The 21,476-nt window shown below is 36.1% G+C and overlaps 2 protein-coding genes across 2 annotated transcripts in view; both read right to left on the bottom strand.

Moving 5' to 3' along the window:
• Positions 1-590: 590 nt before the first annotated feature.
• Positions 591-21,476, bottom strand: part of PALS2 (protein associated with LIN7 2, MAGUK p55 family member) — a 47,233-nt gene continuing 26,347 nt past the window's right edge. Inside the window, exons 7-10 of the mRNA XM_044920066.1 lie at positions 21,206-21,367; positions 9,240-9,442; positions 7,645-7,773; positions 591-1,048 (exon numbers count right to left, since the gene is read on the bottom strand). Of these exons, the coding sequence (XP_044776001.1) occupies positions 872-1,048; positions 7,645-7,773; positions 9,240-9,442; positions 21,206-21,367 (671 nt within the window). The 3' untranslated portion in view covers positions 591-871. The remainder of the gene's footprint in view (positions 1,049-7,644; positions 7,774-9,239; positions 9,443-21,205; positions 21,368-21,476) is intronic.
• On the bottom strand, positions 1,439-1,831 carry LOC110579995 (40S ribosomal protein S15a-like). Its single transcript, XM_044920067.1, has one exon. It carries the CDS (start codon positions 1,826-1,828, stop codon positions 1,439-1,441), a length of 390 nt encoding a protein of 129 aa, XP_044776002.1. The 5' UTR covers positions 1,829-1,831.

The following is a 21,476-nucleotide window of genomic DNA, read 5'->3' as shown; positions in this document are numbered from 1 at the left end:
GCATCATACATTTGCTGACCATATCCTAATAAAAAACTGTTGAAAGCAGTAGGTTCATTTTTGTCAAATTTCTACATGTGAAAATAAATCAACTTTATGTGTCATTTTGCTGTGTTATGTGTTACAGGATAAGGCACTCCCTTAGCCTGCATGGCCTTCCTTGCTGTGTACACATTCACTTAGTATCAGCCTGTCATGGCAACAAATGAGAGTGCAAAGTATTGCTCTTCACTTTCCCTCAAGATGGAAAAGAAGGGGAAAAAAACATATCTGCCTAAATTAGAATGGATAGCCATATATCTCTGAAATAACGAAACCATGTAGTGTTGAGCAGACTTCTGATGTCAGACTTGGAAGGTGTGGACATTATAGTTCTGTTTCTGTAAGAATTTATATTAGGAAAGAAGGCCAATAACTACTATTTTCTCCTAATAAAGAGTAACTGACCCTTCACTAGTTAAATACTGAACTAAAGGACAGATTTACAAAACTATTTCAAGTATTCATTATCACAGTGAAAATGGGAGACCAATGCGAGAATGAAGGCTTTGAAAATTCCTTTGATGAAAAAGGCAAGGGTACTAAATCAAAACATATACAAAATGCTTCAACGCATTTCTTTATGTGGTATGAATAGAAAGGTTATCCATAAAAAGTTAGAAAAATTAAGATAAATTATATATTAGTACACCTTCCCAACCACATTTTATATAAAAATTCAGAATAGTGTACTGGTATTTCAATCTACACAATAAAAATGCCTGAACTTGGCAGATATCTTCTATCTGTGCATGTATTTTCTCAGTAGAAGGCTTATTTGTTGCAGTTACTTTTAAAAAGTTTTATTTCCATTATGAACCTTATTGAATCATCAGTAAACCCAGCTGATTGGGACCCACTGTGGCTCCATTCTCAGCTTCTCTATGGCAGTTTGTAGTTTCTCAAAGGCTTTGTCTAGATTGTCGTTTACGATGATCAAATCAAAATAGTGGTTGTATGCTCTTTGAATCCGTGCACTTTCGTCCACTGTTTTCTTCAAGTCAGAGTCCTGTCAAAGAGTGTTAAAAGGAAATGTTTCTATCATAATGTGTATTTACTTGCTCAAACACTGATTCAAAGTGAACATGAGAAATGAGGGCATTGGGACTTTTATGGTGATTTTGATATTAATGCTCAAAATCTAATCTATATAGTGTTAAAAGAGACATTACCACCTGTTCATATCCTAGTCTTTCCAGCAGTGCTCATGTCTGCTTTATAAGTATTCTGTATCTTGTTTCATTGATCTTAGGATAAGATTCCTAATTAAACAACTGCTGACCATAATCTCAGGGTGAAATCTAAGGTAATAAAACAATTATTGCAGGTTTCCAGCCCAACTATATCATCCTTTTCAAATGATTTTTTTTTTTTTAATTTGCATGTATGTATTACATCCTTAGAAAAAGAATGCCAGGATTTTCCCTTCTGGGTGTTTTTGTCTTGCTTCTTCATGGTCCATGATGCCAGCTGAGGTTGTCAGTACAATGAAAGCAAACTGGTGGGACAGGAGATTATTCTGCCATTTTTGTAGATCTCTGAGTTGTACATCAAATCTGAAGCTCATCACTCCACACTTGTTTAACCTGCTTGTGAGGTTCACAACAATTTTCCCAGCTCTGTGATTATCAATGATCTCAAATTCACCAATGTAACCATGCTTCATCATCACAGTTAGAAACTGGTTAATGACTTTGGAGCATGGCATAATAAGAACCTGGCATTTACCTCTCCTTTCAGGAGTGTTAATGCTTTTGAGAGCATCTGCCAAGACATTCATGTGTACCATTTTGGCGGCACAGAAAGATTGTGGAAAGAGCTCAAAAGATTTTTATCTTGTGGGCTCTGAGATAATGGAAACCATTTTGCAGTGCCTATTAAGCTCAAAGCCAAATCTGCTGCCTATCTCTAGGAAAGAGAATATTAGAAATGTATTTTGAAGACTAACTACAGGCTTCCTACCCCCACCAACACATATGCACATAGTTCTTTAGCTAGCATTGTTTATATTTTGTACACTATTTCTAGTCATTTTGGAATGATGTAGGTAATGAATAAGTAATGGGTTCTGCATGAGCAAGTAAAGCTTTTCATTAAATTGCAACTGTTTAGAAATTTCACAGTACTTCTACATGTTCTTCAAATATTTATCGATTTCTATTAAAGTGTCTACTATGTTTCATCATCTGTGGATATAACAATGAATAAGACAGAGTGGGTTCCTACCCTCCAGAGGAGGAGACAGACTAAGGGCAAATAAACACAAAAACTTCCAAGTTGTAATGAGTACTATAAAAGAAACCAACCAGAACAAAGAATTTTGAGAATTCTATTTTAGATAGGGTGATTACAAAGATACCGAATAAATGACATTTAAACTGAGAACTATAGTGGGGGAAAGAGCATCCCAGGCAGAGGAAACAGCAATGCAAAATCCGGGAGGGAAATGACCCTGATATGTTTTAAGATACTGAAAGTCCAGGATGGATAGAGGGACTGAGGGCAGGGTGATACCTTGACATAAGTATGAGCTAGGTAGTGGAGAACTCACATGCAACAGAAAAACATCACTGGCTTGGGGTGGAGAAAGAAGAGATGGAAATGATGGCAGACTGGAAATATATTTTGGTGATAAAATCATCAAGACTGGCTGATGGGTTGAATGTGAAAAGTGACGAATGAATGAATGAATGGATGGATGAATAAACCAAAACGTAGAAAGAAGCACTTGTAGAAAATGCAGAGTTGGGGAGTAGGAGTAGGGAGAGCACAATTTTTTTGGGGGGGGGAGGGGGAGGGGAACACAATGTTCTTTGTACATGTTAAGTTTAAGATGTCTTGGGAGACATCCAAGTGCAGATATAAGCTAAGTAGAGATGGGTTATGCAAGTTGGAGCTCTGAATTCTGGGTTATCTATACATAAACTAGGAATAATCATGTAACAATGGTATATATAAGATAATGAGTTTGGTGAAAACACCAAAAGGGAAGTGTAGAGAGAGACATGAGTTCCAAACTAGGCCTGAGGGACACTAATACTTACATTTCAGTTAATATTTTCACTGATCTCTCTATTTGAAAAAACTGAAATATCTTTTGTGATAGATGTACAAACAGCCTCAATTCAACTTGAAAACAATTATTACCTATTACAGTCATTAACAATCTGCTTCCTTTAAGAAAACAGGTTTTTTTTGACAATGACAATCCTGTAACAATAGTGGAGTAGTACATCATTCAGATGGAAAAAAGAATAAAGAATCTCTATATATGGCCATGGAGAATCTCTAAATATATTGGTAAGTGGAAAATGCAGGCAGGCTACTGAATATAATAGGTTACTTTTTATGTAAGAAATGAGAGAGGGAGGGTACACATATATATTTGCTTATATTTTAAGAAATTGTGAAAATGACGACCTTTGTAGGTGGGAGTGGAGAGGACAGTGAAAAGCTAAATTTTCCTGTTAAGATTTACTTTAGAACTATGAAATGTATAGAATTATACAATAAAATTCAAATAAAAAAGGACAATATCTAAAAATCAAAAGCAAAATGAAACAAACCTGTGTTTCAAGTTGATGGTTTAACCATGCAGAAAGGAAATAGTTCAGTGACTTTAAAGTAATACCCAATGGGATATATCTTAGGGACAATTTTTTAAAAGCTTGAAACTTAAAAGTTTTCAATAATCATACTGTTGACAATATCAATAGATATTGTTACTCAGAAATTATAGAGTGGGTTCTTAGTTTATATATGTAAAGTAAGAAATAATGTCATCAGGAACCAAGATTTTTAGCATAAGAAAAAAGACAAATATAGAGTCAAAGAAGTTAAGTAAAATAATGGAAAGTTTAAATTGGAATTATCAAACTGAACAAATGATGTGTGTTTTCTAAAAAAGAAAAATGTATTTCTTACATCTGGCCACCGAAAAGCCTGGAAACAATGAGCAACTAAGTTGAGCACACAACTTTAGCATCTATATTGTCTCTAAATACCATTTCCCACTAAAAGGAACCAGTTTTTTTAGATGGCTGGCTCCAGGTCTGGGTCAAAAATGCATAAGAAAACCTGGAACAGCTTATCTAGCTAGGAAGAAAAGAGTCATCAAAGATTACTGGGCTTGTGTTAAAAAAAAAACTCAGAAGACAAGCTGAATATTCCCTCAAGCTAAACATAGGCCAATTTAAACATCAAAGAGAGTAGTAACTAAACTAAGTATACAGAGAGGAAGTATTACAAGAGACTTTAAAACACAGCAATTTGACTGCATATATGCAGTGAGATAAACCTTAAGGACAAAACAAAACAAAAACAAAAACAAAAAAACCACCCACCAAAAAACTAGTTCATGGTAATCACACCCGGTAGTGTTGGTGCACTTATTCTCAGACTGTTCTATGTGTACTCTGGGATAAAGCGAATGAGCAATTATGTGATATTCTAACATTCCCAGTGTTTTTGAGAACTGGGATACTCAGTACTCAGAATGGAGATAAAAGAGGTTAAATAGGGGCGCCTGGGTGGCTCAGTCGTTAAGCGTCTGCCTTCGGCTCAGGTCATGATCCCAGGGTCCTGGGATCGAGTCCCGCATCAGGCTCCCTGCTCGGCGGGAGGCCTGCTTCTCCCTCTCCCACTCCCCCTGCTTGTGTTCCCTCTCTCGCTGTCTCTCTCTCTGTCAAATAAATAAAATCTTTAAAAAAAAAAAAAAGAGGTTAAATAAAAACCTTGTAATTCTGAATTTGAATGGGAAATAGCAGTATGAATTCATGATATGGTTTCCTTCAAACATACAACAGAAAAACATATATCCTAGCTCTGTCTACCTGAAAGGTATAGCTAGAAACAATGATCAATCTTGTGACAATGTGCACTCCTAGTATTATGGTCTTAAAATACCATTCACTCTAAAAAGAATCAGAGCTTCTTGAAGCAACAGCTGATATCTGGCCTAGAACAGAAAATGTACAAGAGGAGCCCGGAACATCTGTCATACCAGATAGCAAGGAAGCTGAGACTAAATAAGGTCTCAAGGGCCAACTTGAATAAGCTCCTATTGGTCAAAGATGGGACAATTTGAGCATCAATAAGAATGACCATATCTTCTTCTTCTTTTTTTTTTTTGTAACATATAATGTATTATTTGTTTCAGAGGCACAGATCTGTGATTCAACAGGTAGCAGGAGGGGAAGAATGAAGGGGGGGAAATCGGAGGAGGAGATGAACCATGAGAGACGATGGACTCTGAAAAACAAACTGAGGGTTCTAGAGGGGAGGGGAGTGGGAGGATGGGTTAGCCTGGTGATGGGTATTAAAGAGGGCACGTTCTGCATGGAGCACTGGGTGTTATACGCAAATAATGAATCATGGAACACTACATTAAAAACTAATGATGTAATGTATGGTGATTAACATAATAATAAAAAAAGAAAAAAAATAAGAATGACCGTAATAGAGTAACCACATCAAAAACTCACATCAGGTGCTCATAATGAAACTAAAAACCAAAGAAAACAAACCAGGTGATCAAATGATCTCCTGTTGCTTCTGGGGGCTCTCAGAACAAATTCTATTATTCTGAAAACTGACCCATCAAAAGGAAAGTATAAGCATATACCCGGACTTTCCTATATGAACTCTACTTCAGAGTAATCAACTAATTGATGAGGAAAAGTTATTTCTTAGAAGAACTCTAGTTTATAAATTCAGAAAGAATGACAAACTTGAGTGTTATCATTTTACAATCCCTAAAAAATAAGTGATCCAGGCAAAGATGAATAAAACTTGCCAAAATCAGTAGGTAAAAAGCTACTGGAGAACTTTACAGATCAGGCTCACAACATTTGAACCCACTGATTAATCTTATCACAAAAAAAGAGAGCCTTCCATATGCCTCATAATGTAACAAGGCAAGAAGTATCAATTATTAATTATTCTTGGGAAAAAAAAGTAAACCTATATCTGTTCAAGCTTCTATCAGTTCACAGGGAATAGAGGGAAATGACACAATGGGGACAAAATTGGCAAAATCTAGACTGTGAAGCGCTCTATAGGATAACTGACCCAACTTTTGTTTTGTTTTGTTTTTTGTTAGAGCAGGAGCTTGATCTCACGACCGAGATCATGATCTGAGCCCAAATCAAGAGTTGAATGCTTAACCAACTGAGCCACCCAGGTGCCCTAACCCATTTATTTGAACAACTAAATTATAAGGTTACAAGAGAGGGGAGGTGGGGAGTGAGAATTTACAGATTAGAACAAGTAAAGGGATGTTTGCTTCCAGCTAAGATGTAGTAACAGATATCAGACTAACCCTCCTACCTGACAATGAAAACATGTGACAAAATGTTATGGAACAGTTTTTAAGACCTTGTGCACTGTGCATAAGGCAACAAAAGACTGATACCTCAGAGAAACAGGAAACAAATGAAGTGAACCCTACAACTACCCCAGCTTATTGTCTTGAAAGACCTTCTAGGCTTCAGTACACAAGGTGGAGCCCAGAAGGAGCCTACCCAACATTCCAAGTTGGCGTATACATATGCCCAGACTTACCAAGTTGTACACTTTCAGTATGTACAGTTTATTATATGTCAATTATCCTCAAGCTGGGGGGGGAAAAGAAATTTAGAAGATATCAAGTAAATGCAACATGTTGATCTTGTATGGATCCGATTTGAACAAATCAACTGTAAAAAAAAAATTCTAAATCTTGGAGAAATTCAAATATGGATGGTATACTGATGATATTAAGAAGTTGCTCTTGTTAATTTTTTTGTGTTAATGGTGTTATGGTTATGTTTAGAAAGTCTTTATCTTTTAGAGATAGATAATGAAGTATTTATGGTTGACATATCAAAGATTTGCTTTAAAATAATTCAGGTTAGGGAGGAAGTGAAGAGAGGGCTAATTGAAACAGAAATGGCCACGCATTACTGAACCTAGGTGATGGGAATATGGGAGTTCATTTTTTTCCTCTTGTATGTACTTTAAGTTTCCCATAATGTGAAAAGAGAGAGAGGAAGAACAAGAGAAAACATGTAACAGAAATTAAAAGTCAGAACTAACTACCAGTAGTAAACCTTATGATGAATATGCTTGTTAATGGTCTTGGAGCCCAATTTCCTCACTGATAAAATGAGAGTTGGATTAATATGTGTATTTTGACATTGCTCCATTTCATTTATATAGGGGGAATAAACTTGTGTGTGTTTTTTAAGATATTTATTTATTTATTTGAGAGAGTGAGAGAGAGAGAGAGAGGGAGGGAGAGCATTCCCTGCTGAGCACAGACCCTGACGCAGCACTTGATCCCAGGACCCTGAGAATATGACCTGAGCCAAAGGCAGATGCTTAACTGAATGAACCACCCAGGTGTCCCTAAACTCATGTTTTAAAACAAAGTGAACAATGATTTTTAAGTAAAAGTCATACTGTTCCAAATCCTAACTATATCTCATGAATGAATTTTTATTCTGTAATACATCATATAGTGTATTTATTTCATAAATATGATTAGAATTAAACATGCCCAAAAGAAAAAAGAAAAAAAAATCTTACGAGTAAAATAACATTGTTAGCCTGAAAAGAACTGCTCACCGTCAAAAGCTTAGTAGTGATACCAGCATCCACCACTGCCTTGTGCATGGCACGTAATGTCTCTAGTTCTGGAGCAGCAATAAATACAACATAGGGCATGAACTCGGAAGTCCTCAGCACTTTCAGGGCCTGTGTAGAAGAACAATTACAAACCAATTTATATGGGATTAGAATTTGAATTATGTTACCCTTTAATTTATAATAAATGTTAACTAATCAAAATCTATCTGCCCTCTAAGGATGAAGGATATAATTTAATACTTGCCCCCCTCTATCCTTTTGATTCCACACAGTACTTTTCTTTTTTTTTTTTTTAAGATTTTATTTATTTATTTGCCAGAGAGAGTGAGAGACAGAAAGAGAGAGCACAAGCAGGGGGAGCAGCAGGTAGAGGGAGTGGGAGAGGGAGAAGCAGGCCCCCCGTGGAGCAGGGAGCCTGATGCTGGACTCGATCCCAGGACCCTGGGATCATGACCTGAGCCGAAGGCAGACGCTTAACAACTGAGCCACCCAGGCGTCCCCATACAGTACTTTTCTAAAATAGTGATCCATTAAATGTGTTCTGACCTCAGCCATACTACCCTTTAATCCTCTTGAACAAAGGAAAGTATTGAACTTAAAGATCCAAAAATTATCAAGAATGATGTAAATGCTTTCTATGTTACTTGTAGAATTCTGTTAATATTGAAAAAGCAGAAATAATCTCAGTGTCTATTGAGAGTGGTTATATAAATTAATATACATGTGTACTGTGAAACACTATTCAGTAATTACAAAGAACTAAAAAAGCTCTACAGTAACTGACATGAAAAGATCTTCAAGACATACTGTTTAATGGAAAAAAGCTAAAGAATCTATATAGAATTTTCCTATTTATGTAAAAAAGAAAAATAGGAAACCCATAAAAAATCTAATAAAATTATATAGATATGTATCTGTATTAAGGCATACTAAAATGACAAAGATATATACCAAGGTATTAATAATTATCTCTGAGTAGGGAGGTTAAGTTGGGTTGAGTGTGGAAGGGTGAGAAAGGGTCAGTGAGAGAGAGGGAATAAGAGTGAAGAGAATGGTGTGTGTGTGTGTGCGCATGCGAAGGGGTGTGACTTTATTCTTTATGTTGTAGCTTTGCTGAAATTTTAAAATCAGTATTTCCTAACACATCCATTTATGTTACTTAAACAAGTAAATGCTAAACTTTTATCAAGTTCTATTCCTATCCAAACCTCTATTGGTTATTTATTTTTTTAAAGTTTTTATTTATTTATTTATTTGACAGAGACAGAGAGACAGTAAGAGAGGGAACACAGGCAGGGGGAGTAGGAGAGGGAGAAGCAGGCCTCCTGCGGAGGAGGGAGCCTGATGCGGGGCTCCATCCCAGAACCCTGGGATCATGACCTGAGCCACCCAGGAGCCCCCTGTTGAATAATTATTGATCAGAGATTTATTTAACTAGCTGTGGATGCATAATAAGGCTCTCTATCACCAGTAGGTAATAGAAAGAGGCATCCTCACAATCTGAAAATAAAACCAAACAAAAACTTCATGGGAATTACGATTTTAAAAACAGCTTTGGAATCCATGCAGCTTACTTGTGGGTTGACATCCAAAATACAAGTTCGTCCAGTTTGGACAACTTCAAGAATAGAATCGATTTTGGTTCCATAGAGATTTCCTTCATATTCCCCATGTTCCAAATATTTTCCAGCTTTAATATCTGCTTCCATCTCAGACCGTGACACAAATTTATATGCCTGACCATCTTTTTCATCTTCCCTTGGTTTCCGTGAAGTAACTAAAATAATGTTGAGAATTTATACAAAGAGAACACAGGGTATTAAAATTGAGACTAAAATGCACAGGGTAGCTTAAGATTTTTCCATTTAGTTTGGGGTTGGCAAATTATGACCTATGGCCAAATCTGGTCTGCTTCTTATTTTTGTAAATAAAGTATTATTAGACTAGAGCTATGGCACATTTGTTTTATTACCTATGGTTTCATTCATTTTACAATGGTGTAGTAGTTGTGACACAGACCAGATGACCCACAAAGCCTAAAATATTTACTCTGTGGCCCTTGAATTAAAATTTTGCTGACCCCTGACCTACAGGAATGTTTTAAGAGGTAGTCCCCAATACACAATTGATACTAAAAAAATGTGCTTTATAAAGTCAGCTTGAAACCTGAACATATATTTACATAGAAACAGTCCTAAATTTAGATTCTTAACTATGATGAGTCCTACTAAGCGTGGGATACATTGTAAGTGAATATCTTTTCCAGCTGCCACCAGCATTCCCCTTAAGGAATTTACACTTGAACATTTCCTAACTGAACACCCAACAAGTGAGCAAAATTCTATTTGTAGTTGGTATTATCAATCTTCTGAAACATAGTTTTACCCACCAATTATCTATCCCTTTCTCCTCACCCTAACACCAAACCTTCTTCTAGCCTCTTGCTTATTGATATTCTGAAATGTGAACTGTTCTGTTCTGCAACTTGGTGGTGGATCTAGCCACACTTGATGTCATTATGTTCTATTAACTTCCTCTACTCTAACCTAAAGTATTTTTTTTTTCTGAGAGAATAACAGTAAACAGACCAAGTCAAAATTTAAAAGATCATTTTTGTCTGATAGCTTAGTTCTGAGTACTTCCAGAGATATACAACTCCTTTGCAACTTGGGCTAGCATAGGAAAGGAAATTCTCTTTCAAACTGTTGCAAAGATGTAGTTAGGTACTCTCTACAAATTTGTAAACACTGGCTTGGAAGAAGAAAAGTAATTTGTGTGTGTGTATGGTATCTTACAGTTTAGCCTTAACCATTTTGGTTAGCTCAGATATAAAATCAAATACTTATACATGTAGAATATCTGATGAAATCATTAAGCACATGCAATTAAGAAGTAATCCAGATCAAAAGTTGACAATATTTTGACTATGTGTAATAAGCATAGCACATCAAGAAAACTTTTATAAGAACAGAATGAACTTGAAATTCAAGCTCAATAATAAGAGTCTAATTCATAAATGAGATCATTAGGCACAACAGGACTCCTTTTCTTCCCCTGTTGTTTTGTGGCTCAGCCTTTAGGGTGATCATCCCAGACAATTGTGGAGACCATATATAAAGTAACTAAAGACATTCAAGATGCTATGATGCATTTTCATATTAAAAAATGTGTGATGTCCAGGGTTTCTGAAATTATTCACTAAAGGTGGTATGATAAAATGTCTAAGGCAATTTTAAACTCCCCAAATAAATACATACTAGGACTTGGCTCAATATCTGTGAATATAATTTTAGAAGAGTACGGTTTTTTGGTGAAGCTCTACAATGAAACCATATATGGGAATGTGCTGCTTGAAATAAATATGTATGGGCACACATATTGCCCCCATCACCACCTGCATGTTGAGGGGATCTTAATTTTTGGCAAAATGTTTTTAGTTTACAAGCAAAAAATTTTAAAAGATTTTATTTATCTATTTAGAGAGAGAGAAAGAGTGAGCGTGAATATGAATGGTGGGGGGAGAGGGAGAGAGAAGCTCAAGCAGACTCCGTGCTAAGTGCAGAGCCTGACACAGGACTAGATCCCACAACCTGAGTTGGGATCATGACCTGAGTGAAATTAAGAGTCGGATGCTTAACTGACTGAGCCACCCAAACGTCCCTAGTTTACAAGTGAATTTTAACTACAATCTCATTCTCTAATGAAAACTCAAAGAAAGCAAGGCAAAACAAAAATCAAAACCCAAAAACTATATTGTCATATATTTAATTCCCTTTCCATTCTTAGGACAGAGAAATTAGAATAGGGTAGCTTCACTACAACTCATTTCTTAGGTTTATATGCTAAGCAAATAATGTGATTTCTTAGAATTTAATCATTATGGCAAAATTCTAAATTGTTATAGCTCTTCAAATTATGAGGAAACAACAAAGTAACTTTTTTTATTAATTAAACTCAAGACATCAATGTTAAAAAGCAAACTTGATTCATAAGGTAGCCTATCCCCCTGGATTAATAATTTTTTCTATTTTAGGATCATTTAATAATATATAAAGGAAAATCTATTTAAGATTTGATTTGAGAGAGAGAAAGAACAGAAAGAGCACAAGGAAGGGAGAGGGGCAAAGAGAAAGGGAGAAGCAGCCTCCCCACTGAGCAGGGAGCCAGACATGGGGCTGGATCCCAGGACCCCAGGACCATGACCCAAGCTGAAGACAGACACTTAACTGACTGAGCCCACCCAGGAGACACAAGAAAAATCCATTTAACACAATGCCAGCATTTACCTCCTCCTTATGAGACTGACTTCCTTATTCATACCACCTGACAATATGCAGCACACTACTACGTATCAGGAATTAGGCAAACCTGTCACACTTTTGCAGTGTTTCTTTTTTGTGTTGATTCTCTGACTTAAAAAAAAAAAGCTAGATGCTACATAAATGTGAATGATTTAAAGAGAAGTAAAACACACCTACATTATATGAAAAAGTGAGTTACCCTGATGTATGGATATACCTAAATCTTTCTATATAAAAATTCAGATTTGAATCCTCACTAAAATATTTATTTACTGCTGAAAGGCAAAACAGTGTATCTTTCTAGAAATTAATTTGGCACTAAGAAATCAAGAAACTGAGACATCTATATATATTTTTTGATCTAATAATTTCATATTTGAGATTTATATATACACACTTCATCATCTCTGATAACAAACATAACTATCCAAATCATATAAATAGGCAATAACACTATACTTATATGCCAGAATATTAAGAAGTTATTAACTTTTTTAAAAGGTTTATGATAAAATTGATCATTTTAACCATTTTTAAGTACACAATTCAGTGGCATTAAGTACATTCATATCGTTGTGCAACATCACCACTATCCATTTCCAGACCTTTTCATCATCCCAAACTGAAACTCTGTGTCCATTAAACACTGACTTCCCATTACACTCTCTCCTAGGCCCTGGTAACCACTACTCCACTTTCTGTCTCTATGAATTTTATTATTCTAGGTACCTCATATAAATGGAATTGTACAATATCTGTCCTTTTGTGTCTAGCTTATTTCATTCAGCATAATGTTTTCAAGGTTCATCCATATTACAGCATGGATCAGAATTTCATTCTTTTTTAAGGTTGAATAATATTCCACTGCCTGTACATACAACTTAGTTTACCCATTTATGCACTGATGGACATTTGAACTATTTCTATCTTTTTGGCTATTGTAAATAATGCTATGAATATTCATGTACAAATATCTCAGTCCCTGCTTTCAATTCTTTTGGGTATATACCTATAAGTTGAATTGCTAGATCATATGTAATGCTATGTTTATTTTTCTGAGGAACTGCTATACTGTTTTCCATAGAAGTATACCATTTTACATTCCCATCAGTAATATACAAGTGTTCTACTATCTCTACATCTTTGCCAGTACTTGTTATTATCTATTTTTTTAAATGTATAATCTCAGGGTGCCTGGGTGGCTCAGTCATGAAGCGTCTGCCTTCGGCTCAGGTCATGATCCCAGGGTCCTGGGATACAGACCCGCATCAGGCTCCCTGCTCTGTGGGGAGCCTGCTTCTCCCTCTCCCACTCCCTCTGCTTGTGTTCCCTCTCTCACTGTCTCTGTGTCAAATAAGTAGATAAAAAATCTTAAAAAAAAAAAAAATGTATAATCTCCTAATGGGTTTAAAGTGGTATATCACTGGGGTTTTGATTTGCATTTCCCTAATGATCAGTGATGTTCAGCATCTTTTTATCTGCTTATTGGCCATTTGTAGATCTTCTTTGGAGAAATGTCTATTCAAGTTCTTCACCCATTTCTGAATTGGGTTGTTTGTTTTATTGTTGTTGTAGGATTAATATTTACATAAAACATATGACAGTGACTTGTGAAGAAAAAGCTCATGATATAATGTTCATTCATTTATTCATCAAATATTTCTTGGGTATATCCTATGTGCCAGACCCTATTCTAGATTCTGGGTCTACAGAAGTACAAAAGACAGAGCAGCTCTCTGTTCTCGTGGGACATATTCTTGAATGTGGAAATAGGTGAGTAGTCAAATAAAAAATAAGAATTTAAGTGCTAAAACATAACCACTAGGTACTGGGAAGGCTACTTTAGATGGAATGGTCAGTAAAGGCCTCTGAGAAGGTGAGATCTGAATAAAAAGAAAAATTCAAGCATCTGAAGATCTGGAAGGCAGAGTGTTCCACACTGAGGGACCAACAAGAACAAAAAGGTGTGAAGGATAAGTTTGAGGAATCTGAAGAAAAGAAAGACCAGTGTGTTAAGTAGGAGAAAAACTATGGAAATTTTTATATGAATAATATGGTCATAGTTCTATAATTACAAGTTTTTTAATTGTGTTCCTTGTATTTATAAACAGAACACTGAATAAGGTTTTTTTTTTTCTTTTTTCTTTTTGCAGTCTCACAGTAATCCTCAAGTCCCAAGTAGAAGCTAAAATGCCAAGGATTTATAGCCTCCTCTTTCAGAGTTTACTAAAAAGTGGCCAACTTGGTCCTAGGATCATCTGTCCACCTACCTCTATCTTATATATACTCGGAAAGGAGTCACTGAGGTTATGAATTGTAGGTTCAGGGCAGAATGCTTTATTTTCTTTTCCTTTACCCCATGGTAAAATGATTCTCCCTGATGAATTCTGAAAACCCATGATGACATATTGTGGCAGCAGGGTGATTTGTACTCCCACTGTTTGGCAAAGCAAGAATGAGTTTCCTGTGGGGTGTGTGTGTGTGTGTCTGTGTTTGTGTATTCAAAAGATAGCCTGGCTGAACTGTACTGAAGGTATCCTGCACAGAAAGACAGAATGAAGGGTAGAGAACCAAGCAAAAGAGAATATGAAGTATGGGATTGGAGCTTGGCATTGGTCTCAAGGGGACAGCTGGAAATCATAATACCCTGGCCAGGGAATGGCAAAGTATGGAGATCTCTACAGAGTCTCCAAAGAACCTACAAATAGGCCTCAATGAAGAGACATTTGTGACATAAAGAACTCCAGTCTCCAAAAGGCAAGATTTTACATGACAGCCCTTGAACCCCACTTCTTCCTGCCCCGACCCTGAAAACCAGAAGTAGCAGAGCAGGATATGAAGGGAGAGTAATAAAACAAACTATACTCTTCCCCTCACAATATAGGTCCTAAGCCAAGTATCAGGAATGAGTTGTGAGGAAGGGAGAAACAGTGAACTGGATGCAAAACTGAAGTTTTGAATTGGAGTAGCCTTTTTTTTTTTTTTTTTAAACACCCAAAATAAAGTCTTATTTAGCAAAATGACACAGTTCTTATACCTGAAAGTGACTGGAAGGTTACAGAATCTTCTAGGGGACTGAGGGAAAAGTAGAGGGAAAGAAGATGTGACAGAGCATGGATGAAGTCAGCCGTTAGATGAAAATAAAAGTCTTTCCTGTTTGTACTCCCGAAGAGCTCAGCCATCCAACAAACCACTTAGTTATATACTTGCCAGAAACAAATTAATCAAATAACCTAACTGCAAGGATACTAGGAAGTGAATACGTAGTCAATGTAAGAAAGGATTTTAGTGGCCTGGTAGCTGTTTCCCCAAATTCAAGAAAAGATTTTAAATTAATGAATTACTGATGGATGCTAAAACAATTGGGTAGAAGTTTGCTGAGGAGAATACTTACACAGTTTCAAAGTATCTTTGAACAGATTACTTATTAATGACAAATAGAAGAAAAGTTACCTTTTACAGTGAAGAAATCTATCAGACATGCCCTAAATCAATAATCAAAGTTAACATCATCAGTAATGGGACAAACTGACAAGATGGACCTACTATGTAATGTTCAGAGAAGGATAAAACATGATTTATATTTTTCTAATAATGCATGACCTGAACCTAATCATGGGGAAACAAGCAGGTAAACCCATGGTGAGGGACATTTACTTTAAGTGGATAAAATACTCCAACTAAAAGGCAGAGACTGGCAGAATGGATTTAAACAAAAAACCATGACCCATGACGGCTGTGCCCAAAAGACACATTTCAGATTCAAAGGCATCAGCAGGTTGAAAGCAAAAGGACTAAAAAATACCCCATATAAACAGACCTGGAGTGGCTATACATATATCACATAAAATAAACTTAAAGACAAAAACGTTACTAGAGACAAAGGAGTGTCAATCCATCAAAAAGATTTAAAAAGATACAAATTTAGATGCATCTAACAACAGAATTCCCAACACACATGCTGCAAAAACTGATTGAAGGGAGAAATAACTAAGTCAACAATAATATTTGGAGACTTCAATACCACACTTTCAAATAATGGATAGAACAAATAGGCAGGAGATCAACAAGGAAATAAAAGGTTGAACAATACTATAAACCAACTAGACCTAACACATCTGTAGAAGACTCCACCCAATGGTAGCATAATACCCATCCTTCCCAAGTATACCTGGAACATTCTCCCAAATGGACCATACCTGAGGTTATAAAGAAAGTCTCAATGAGTTTTAAAAAAGTATAATCATACAACGTTCTTTGACCACAATGGAATGAACTGGAAATCAGTAACAGAAGAAACTTGGGAAATGCAAAAATATGTGGAAATAAAACAATATGCTCTTAAACAACCAATAGGTCAAATAGGAAATCACAAATGTAATGAGAAAATTCTTTGAGATGAATGAAAACAAAGACACAATACCAAAAATTATGAGATGTAGCTAACGCAGTTGTTTTTAGGGAACTTTATAGCTGCAAATGCCTTTTAAAAATGAAGCTCTCAATCCAATAACCTAACATTCCACCTAAATAAAATGGAAAAATAGCAAACTAAACCCAGAGAAAGAAGGAAATAATAAGGACTATAACAGAAATTAATTAAACAGAGAACAGAAAACCAATATAGGAAATCAACAAAAGCAAATGTTGGTTTCTTGAAAGAACACCAACATTGACAAATCTTTAGGAAGACTGACCAAGAAAAGAAGAGAGAGAACTCAAATTACTAAAATCAGAAATAAAAGAGGGGATATTCCCATGGGTGCTGCAGAAATTCTGAAACCCATTAAAAAGAAACAGAAAGCCTTAGAAGACTTATAACAAATAACAAGATTAAATCAATAATCAAAACCTCCGATAAAAATAACCCTGGGATCAAATGGCTTCAAGAGGGGGTAAACTCTATGAAACATTTAAAGAAGAATTAACATCAATCCTTTACAAACTCTTCCAAAAAATCAAAGTGAAAGGAACACTTCCCAACTCAGTCCGTAAGTCCAGTATTACCACAATTATCAACATTAGCAACATCATAAGAAATGAAATCTATGGACCAGTATCTCTTATGAATATAGCTGTACAAATACTCAACAAAATACTAGCAAACTGATTCTAGAAGCATATAAAAAGGATCATAAACCACGGCTAAATGGGATTTAGGAACACAGGAACACAATGAACGTAAAAGAATAAAAAACAAAAAATCATGTTGTCATCTCAATAAACAAAGAAAAAAACATTTGGTAAAATACAGTACCTTCTCATGATAAAAGTCAATGAACTAGGAGTAGAAGAGAATTTCTCCAACCTAATGAAGGTTATCTACAAAAAAACTCACAGTTAACATCATACTTAGTGATGAAAGACTGAACAGTATCTCTCTAAGATCATGAACAAGACAAGGATGTCCACTTTTGACACTTCCACACTGCAGTGGAGATTCTAATCAGGGCAGTTAGACAAGAAAAAGAAATAAATGGCACCCAGTTTAAAGGAATAAGGAAAACTGTCTCTATTTGCAGGTAACATGATTTTGTGTATGGAAAATCCCGAGAAATTTGCAAAAAAATTACAACAAATAAATGAGTTCAGCAAGGTTAAAGGATACAAGATTAATGCACAAAAATCAGGTGTATTTTGGGGTGCTTGGGTGGCTCAGTCAGTTAAGTGCCTGCCTTCAGCTCAGGTCGTGATCCCAAGGTCCTGGGATTGAGCCCTGCATCTGGCTCCTTGCTCAGCAGGGAAACTGCTTCTTTCCTCCCCGCTCAGGCTCTCTCTCTCTCTCTCTCAAATAATAAAATAAAAAAAATCTTAAAAAAAAATAAATCAGGTGTATTTCTATACACTTGAACAATGTGAAAAGGAAATTAGGAAAATTTAAATACTTAGGAATAAATTTGATAAAAAAAAGCATACGACTTGTACACTGAAAACTACAAATATTATTGAAGGAAATTAAGGAAGAATAAGCTATAAAGTGTTAGAGAGTTATGGATCAGAGTAGGACTACTTTATCCCCAGAACACTGAAGAGATTTAGGACTTTGAAGCAAGGAGCTAAAAACTGGAGGGGGGGGGGTATAATTATGCATACGGAGAAAGTTAATCTATACCTTCTCCCTCTTCATCTTGTTAGAGAACAGACTCAGCAGGGGGGATATCTGAAAACTCTTCTCTGGAAAATTTAATGGCTCCCCCCAAAAATATTTTATGCCAACTTTTTGGCTCCTCCAACAAAACAGCTGTCTCCTTGTCATCTCATAAAATAAAGCTCAGCCAGTTGCCAAGACCTGCTCAAGTACACGGGGCTTCCAACCAGTTTTAACACTTAAGTAGGGATGTACAGCCAAGGATCAGTACATAAAAGAAAAAAATCCTCTAGCATAAAAGGGAAAACACAAACATACCATAAACGGAAAAAGTAACCTGGAGGAAAGCAGAGGTAATTCAGCTATAGATAAAACTGAAAAAAAAAAACCCAAAACACTATTTACTATTCTTGGAGATACATAAAATATAGCCCCCATAAACAAACAGAAAAAAACTGGAAAGTAAGATTACTCATGGTAAAGCATTGATGGAAGAGAAAATAAAGAACTCAATGTAATCTTTTAAAGAGTAGAATAAAAAGATAAAGGGATAGACAACATGATTAAAAGAGAGAGAGAGAGAGAGAGAGACATTGAGAAGATGAATCCAGGATGCTCAACATCCAGCCAACAGAGATTCCAGAAAAAGTGAACAGAGAGAACATGGAGAAATCATCCAAGAAATAATAATTTTCCAGAATTGAAGGACAATGAATCTCTAGTCTCAAGAGCCACTGATCATCAGCACAATGAATAAAAAAAGATGTACATGAAGGCACATCATTATTAAATTTCAAAATACTGAAAAACAACAAAATGAAACAAACAAAAGACACTGAATTTCTGTGAAAGAAAAATAAGGTCACGTATGAAAGAACAAAGATTACAAAGGCACTTGCCTCAACAGAACTGGATTCAAGAGTAACATCTTTTGAGTTTTACAATCTCGAATTTCTATTCTTCGTCAAGCAATCAAATATAGGACAGAAAATATACATCTTCAAATACAAAGATAAATAAATTATATCTCATACACCATTTCTTGTGATGTTACAAGAGGCTATTTCCAGCATAACAAGGTTGCTGTCAACCCAGGAGAACAACGAAGGGAAACACTCCCATGTTAACAGTGGGGCAGCCAGAATGGAGAGCGTCTTGTCCTCACCGAAGCAGGAAGATCTATGGTTCTGAGACAGAGGTCTCCAAGAAAATAAACACAACTTACTGGATGAGTCTTTGGTTTAAAATAAAATTATACACATACACATATAAAATTAAGGTAAAGACAGGAAGAAAAAAGGAACTCCATCAATTGCTAGATGGAAGGAGAGGGAGAAGCTGTTCAAGAAAGTAAAATTCAATGAACTGAAACTAGACTTATTTTTATATTGGGAAGAGAGTCAGGAAGTCAACAGATAAGCTTACACTGGATAAAGCAAGAAACTGCAGAATGATGACATTAATAAGAAATATGGAAGACCACCAAAATAAAGAGCAACAAACATGAAAAGCAACTGTTTCTGGTAAGTAGGCCAAAGGTGGGGTACAGCAATATAAGCAGTTAATTTTTCTTTTTCTTTTTTAAATTTATTTATTTGACACAGAGAGATACAGCAAGAGAGGGAACACAAGCAGAGGGAGTGGGAGAGGGAGAAGCAGGCTTCCTGCTGAGCAGGGAGCCCGATGCGGGGCTTGATCCCAGGACCCTGGGATCATGACCTGAGCCGAAGGCAGACGCTTAACGACTGAGCCACCCAGGCACCCTGGCAGTTAATTTTTCTATTACATATCTTTAAGAACTACTTGATTAAAGTACTGTACATGTATTAACTTGATAAAAATAAGAAACAAAATACTTTAAAATACTTAGGTCACAATGAGATTTTCTCAGCTATTTGACCAGTATTTGTCTGAATTTAGTGACTTACAGTGCCTACAATGGAATCCAAGGCCTTACCCTGAAGGAATTACAAATAGCACATGGTTACTACTCTCCCAACCAATCCATAAAAATTTCAGCAATGAGATTACTCACTGAAAATTAAACCTCAAAACATACTAGATGTTTTGAGAAACTCTAAAATTCATCTAGAAGAGATGGAATGACATTAGGCTAAGAATTAACTCAGAACAGCTTAATGGCATTAATATACCTAAAGAAATACTGTTAATCAAAAGGGGGCTTGGTCAGCAGTAGAAGCACAGAAAGGGGTTATAAAGACAATGCTGGCTATGTATATTAGTCCTTATAACAAGTCTATGACATCATCTAACTCCTTGATGTGATTCCATTCTTATCAAGCACACTTCTGACATCATTATTTAATTTTCCATATAAATATGCAAACAGGGAAAGAATGCAAAGATCATAAAATGAATGTTTGGTTAATTTAATGGTTATACTTCTCATCAGTATTATTTTTATTTTATATGTCAACCTTTGTGACTTTGATTAATGCTGCCTGCTCAGGAATATGAATTGCTGTTGATGCACTATCAAAAATCAGGTTAATGACCTGTACAAAATTCACAAAGGGATGGCCACACTGAGGGGTCTTAGGATCCAGCAGGTCTCCCTCTTTTCTTTACACGAAAATGAGTAAACAAACAAACAAACAAACAAAAAAACACTCTTCAGATGAACAGCTGTACAAAAAATACAAAGTTAATGCTGATTTTGCCACAACCCCTAACACTTGCATTTATTTATTTATTTTTAAAAAATGATTTTATTTATTTATTTGGCAGAGAGAGAGAGAGAGCACAAGTAGGCAGAGCAGCAGGCAGAAGGAGAGGGAGAAGCAGGCTCTCCACTGAGCAGGGAGCCCGATGCGGGACTCGATCCCAGAACCCTGGGATCACGACCTAAGCCGAAGCCAGCTGCTTAACTGACTGAGCCACCCAGGCGCCCCGTAACACTTGCATTTAACAAACATTTCTGGACTAGAGTTTGGAGAAGCAACTGCCACCGGGCAGCAAGCCAACAGGGCTATAGCACTATTTCAAGACAGCTGTAGAGTCACTGAGTTCCTCAGTATCTTCTGCTTGTTCATTTCCACTGGCATAATCAAAAATTATTTGGGAACAAAAATAATAATCTGCCTCACCCTACTCTTTGATGCCGTTTAAAAAGCAAAGAGAGAAAACTTACATGGCACTGTAGTTCCAAATCTAGTGGGATTCAACACTATGAACCTGTTTTTCAAGCTTCTTCGTCCCACACCTTGAGCTCCTATCAATACCAATGTTTTTCTCTGGAAGGGAGGCATTTTGGCTACCTCCTCGTATATTTGGATTTCATGACGATCAAATTCTAAATGTAAAAGGAAATGGAAAGTCATCATATTCAGTTATCTTTTAGATGGATGAAAAACCTCTGCAATTCTGTTCAATAAGGGCTTGGTTGTCTGACAGGTAAATAC

This window comes from Neomonachus schauinslandi, chromosome 12, assembly GCF_002201575.2.
Source record: "Neomonachus schauinslandi chromosome 12, ASM220157v2, whole genome shotgun sequence".
In the NCBI taxonomy this organism is placed as follows: domain Eukaryota; kingdom Metazoa; phylum Chordata; class Mammalia; order Carnivora; family Phocidae; genus Neomonachus; species Neomonachus schauinslandi.
This window is presented reverse-complemented; position numbering and strand designations above follow the sequence as displayed.

What these genes read in the sequence shown, in the direction of transcription:
- LOC110579995 (XM_044920067.1), bottom strand. Translation starts at nt 1,828, where the DNA reads ATGGTACACATGAATGTCTTGGCAGATGCTCTCAAAAGCATTAACACT.